The sequence below is a fragment of the Gossypium arboreum genome, chromosome 1 (genome assembly GCF_025698485.1).
Source record: "Gossypium arboreum isolate Shixiya-1 chromosome 1, ASM2569848v2, whole genome shotgun sequence".
In the NCBI taxonomy this organism is placed as follows: Eukaryota; Viridiplantae; Streptophyta; class Magnoliopsida; order Malvales; family Malvaceae; genus Gossypium; species Gossypium arboreum.
Window position 1 is genome coordinate 100,269,088 of NC_069070.1, and position 4,234 is coordinate 100,273,321.

The 4,234-nt window shown below is 36.6% G+C and overlaps 1 protein-coding gene and 1 non-coding gene across 2 annotated transcripts; one reads left to right on the plus strand and one right to left on the minus strand.

The window, feature by feature from the left end:
• Positions 1 to 1,178: 1,178 nt before the first annotated feature.
• On the minus strand, positions 1,179 to 1,285 carry LOC128282387 (small nucleolar RNA R71). Its single transcript, XR_008272647.1, has one exon. It is a non-coding gene; the product is annotated as a small nucleolar RNA R71 (small nucleolar RNA).
• Positions 1,286 to 2,515: 1,230 nt separating this feature from the next.
• Positions 2,516 to 2,899, plus strand: LOC108481403 (uncharacterized). The gene has a single exon (XM_017784542.1). It carries the CDS (start codon positions 2,516 to 2,518, stop codon positions 2,897 to 2,899), a length of 384 nt encoding a protein of 127 aa, XP_017640031.1.
• Positions 2,900 to 4,234: the final 1,335 nt, after the last annotated feature.

The following is a 4,234-nucleotide window of genomic DNA, read 5'->3' on the forward strand; positions in this document are numbered from 1 at the left end:
TACATAAATCTACCAAATTAGAGCCAAATCTTATAGGGGGATCCATAGATTGAGTTAATGCGAAAATAGGGATTTTAATTAGAAAAAGAATTTCAATTAATCAACCTAGAGTCAGTTACTCTTACTCTCGAAAGAGATATTAGCATAATTTAGGGATTTCTATGGAACAAGATACTAAGTGAAGAAATTATTTAATTCAGATTGATAATGACAGATGAAATCTAGGTGGATTCTTTCCTAGGTATTATTTCACTTCTTGGTTGTTAATCGTTTATTTTTGTGATTTGTTTTTTGCTATTTTCTTTAGTTAATTAATTTAGTTAATTTTAGTTTTAATCAATCTCTCCAATTTGGCGGTTAAATAATAGAAAGACGGTAATTACAAGTACTTTTAGTCATCGTGGGGATGGTATCTTTGTTCATCTTAGCTATACTATTAATTGATAGGTGCACTTGTCTTTGTCAAATTTTTAGTTGGTTTTGTGGACATTAAGTTTTTGGCGCAGTTTTCGAGGACTGAAATATTAGGAAAACTTTAAAAAATAATTTAGTCATTTTTTAATTTTAATTTTATATTTTTTTTAATTTAATTTTTGCATTCTAATTTTCCGTTTGTTTGCTTCAGGCAGGTTCTTTTGGTTTATGAGAAGAGGAAACTCGTTGGATCAATTACTTTTTGACAGTGAGATTGAAAAGACTACTCACAGAATTCGTCGACAAGTTAGAGAAGCAAGGAAAAGTCGAATATAGTAGATGATCAAGAGGAAAAGGATATTACAGTAGAGGTGGGTGATAATCAAAATAGTCAGCTACCTCCTGCAGGTCCTACTCCTCGGACTATGTATGATTATGCTAAGCCCACTTTGATTGGGACTGAATTAAGTATTGTGAGACCCACTATTAAGCCGGACACAATTCAGATGTTAAAACAATATGTTTAGTTTGATGGTTTGCAAGATGAAGATCCAAATACTCATTTGACTAACTTTCTAGATAGTTGCAACACTTTAAAGATCAATGACATTATTGATGATTCCATACGCTAACGATTGTTCCCCTTCTTATTGAGGAACAAGGTAAAATAGTGGTTGAATTCATTGCCACGAGGTTCTACCATGACTTGAGATCGGATGACTGATAAGTTTCTGTTGAAGTACTTCTCACCGGCTAAAATTACTAAGTTGAGAAATGATATCTCTTATTTTGTTCAATTTGATGTGGAGACATTATATGATGCATGGGAGAAATTAAAAGATCTTTTGAGAAGGTGCTCTCATCATGGGTTACCTTTGCGGTTACAAGTTCAAACCTTCTACAATGGTTTGAATCCCTCAACTAGGCAATTAATTGATATAGCAGCTGGTGGAACACAAAATAATAAAACACCCGAGGAAGCTTAAGAGTTCATTAAAGAAATAACACTAAATAACTATCAGTGGCAAGTTATGAGAACAAAATTGATGAAAGCAGTTGGTATCTTAAATATAGATGCAGTTGTTATGTTGGCAAGCCAAGTGGAGGCACTGAATAAAAAAATTGATGGCTTGAATTTTTTTTAAGTAGGTAAATCTGGTGATGCAATGCGATGCAAATAGAGTGAAGATAATTCATCCAAAATATTTACCCTTTATGTCTAATATGGAGCATGAGCAAGTCGGCTTTTTGGGTAATAATTCTAGACCTCAAAATAACCCCTATAGCAATACTTATAATGTAGGATGGAGGAATCATCCAAATTTTTCTTGGGGTGGTCAAGGAAATTAAGGGTCACAACCCCTTCCTAGTTTTCAGCAGCCTTATCAGTAAAAGCCTTGAGGAGATGTTGGCCAAATTTGTTTCGATGTTAGAAACTCAATTTCAAAACACTGAAACAGCACTAAAAAATCAACAAGCATCGATTCAAGGACTTGAAAATCAAATTGGATAGCTTGCTAAAATTATTTTGGAAAGACCACAAGGGAGCTTACCTAGCAACACTGAAACTAACCTAAGGGAGAAAATCCACACAATCACTGTTTGGAAAGTGAAAGGGTTAGTAGAAAAGTCAAAGCTAGAAGCTGTTGTGACAAATGATGAAGTTGAAGAAAGTAAGAAAGAGCATAAGCTAATGGTCAGATAATACAAACAACGAATCTCTTATCCAGCAGCAGTATAGAGAGGCCACATAAAAGAACAATATGGTAAATTTCTTGAACTTTTAAAAAAATTGCACATTAACTTACCGTTTGTTGAAGCCCTTTCACAAATGCCAAATTATATAAAATTTTTAAAAGAGCTGTTAACAAAGAAAAGGAAGTTAGAAGACTTGTCGACTGTGGAGCTCAATGCAGTTTGCTCGACCATTCTCCAAAACAAACTACCCAATAAACGTAAAGATCCAAGGAGTTTTACAATTCCTTGTCTTATTGGTAGTTTAAATGTTGAAAGCGCTTTGGCTAATTTAGGGGCTAGTATAAATGTCATGACTTATAAGATGTTCAAACAACTTGGTATTGGGGAACCTAAACCCAGTAGGATGAGTATTCAATTAGTGGATAGATCAATTAGATATCCCAGGGGTATTATTGATGATGTACTTGTGAAAGTCGATAAATTTATATTCCCCATTGATTTTGTTGTATTGGACATTGATGAGGATATTGAGGTACCTATGATTTTAGGTCGACTCTTTTTAGCCACTACTAGAACTGTTATTGATGTGGGTACTGGTGAACTTATGCTTCGTGTAGGTGATGAAAAAATTACTCTTCAAGCACGTGATTTTGTGAGAGTCCCTAGTGAGCGAGATTATACTAATTGTTCTGTTAATGTTAGCAATCATGCGGCTCAACATTTTTTGCAGGAAATCCCTCATGAAAACTTGTTGGAGCCATATTTTATTCAAAGTGATAGAACTTGAGGGACAAGTGAAGAGTGAATGGTGTAGTTCGACGAAATAGATGAATAGCGAATGAAGGTTGATGAGAAACTGAGAAAGCAAAAAGAAGAAACAAAGCATCGCCATGATGTGCATGTGAAGATGATGAACCAATTCAAAGTTGGGAACAAAGTACTGTTAGACAAATTGGATCCACAATTTTTTCCTTCAGAACTTAAGTCAAAAGGGTCCAACCCATTTGTGGTAAAAACCGTTTTTTCATACGGTACAATTGAGGTAACATATCCTAAATTCAGCACATTCAAGGTAAATAGTACTTGTCTCAAAACTCATTTTCGTGTTAAAACTGATATCGAGAGAAAGGAGTTTTGACTCCAAGATCTACCTTAATCGTGAGCTTAAATAGGGAAGTCGAGCTTAGACTCTAAATAAGTGCTTCTCGGGAGGTACCCGAGTGTTTTTGTGTTATTTATTTATTTTACTTTCTCAAAAAAAACTTTTATTAGTTATCATTCTTTAAAAAATTAATTTTTTTATGAAAAAAATAGAGGTCACATGGCCTGTAGGCACAGTCGTGTGGGCCATACAGTTTTGACACACGGGTGTGTCTCAGGCCGTATGAATACTAAAGCTAATTTTTTCAATTTTAATTTGCCCCACACAGGCACAGAAAGCTATATGGGTTGAAGAAATGATCATGTGAGGCACACATCCTGTCATACGGGCATGTGTAAGACCATATACCCCACACGGCCTCACACACGGGCATAAGAGAAGTGAAGACTGATCACACACAGCCTGGACACACAACACACAAGCGTGTCCTAGGCTGTATTGAAACTGGGTTTATTTTTTTTTCAAATTTTCGTGTTACACACGGGCTAAGGGTACTTACATGGTCTCCGGACACTGCGGTGTGGCCTAACACAGCCTAATTACACGATCGTGTCATTTATAAGCTACGGTTTTGAATTTTTTTAATTTTTACTTTTTCTTCTTTTCCCTTAGCCGCCACTGCACCCGATATCTTTACAGCTCCAACGTCGTTCATTCTAGTCGACCACCACCTTTCGTTAACCCTATTTTCCCACTCCTTTGCTCGATCGTCGCCCTTCACATCTCCCTTTCCCTCCTTTCCAAGCCCTCACATGACTTCCCCTTCCTTCAGCCTTATAGTCACCATCGTTGTTCCTACATTCACCGTCGGTTTCTCTTCACAGTCCCCATCGCACTTTCGACTCCCCCTTTCCCTTTCTCCCCTCACTTAGTTGACTACACAACCCCTATCTCTGCCGCCATCGAATAGTCCTTCGTTATTCATCGTCGCATCCTCCCCTACTCCGATCTCCCGTTTCC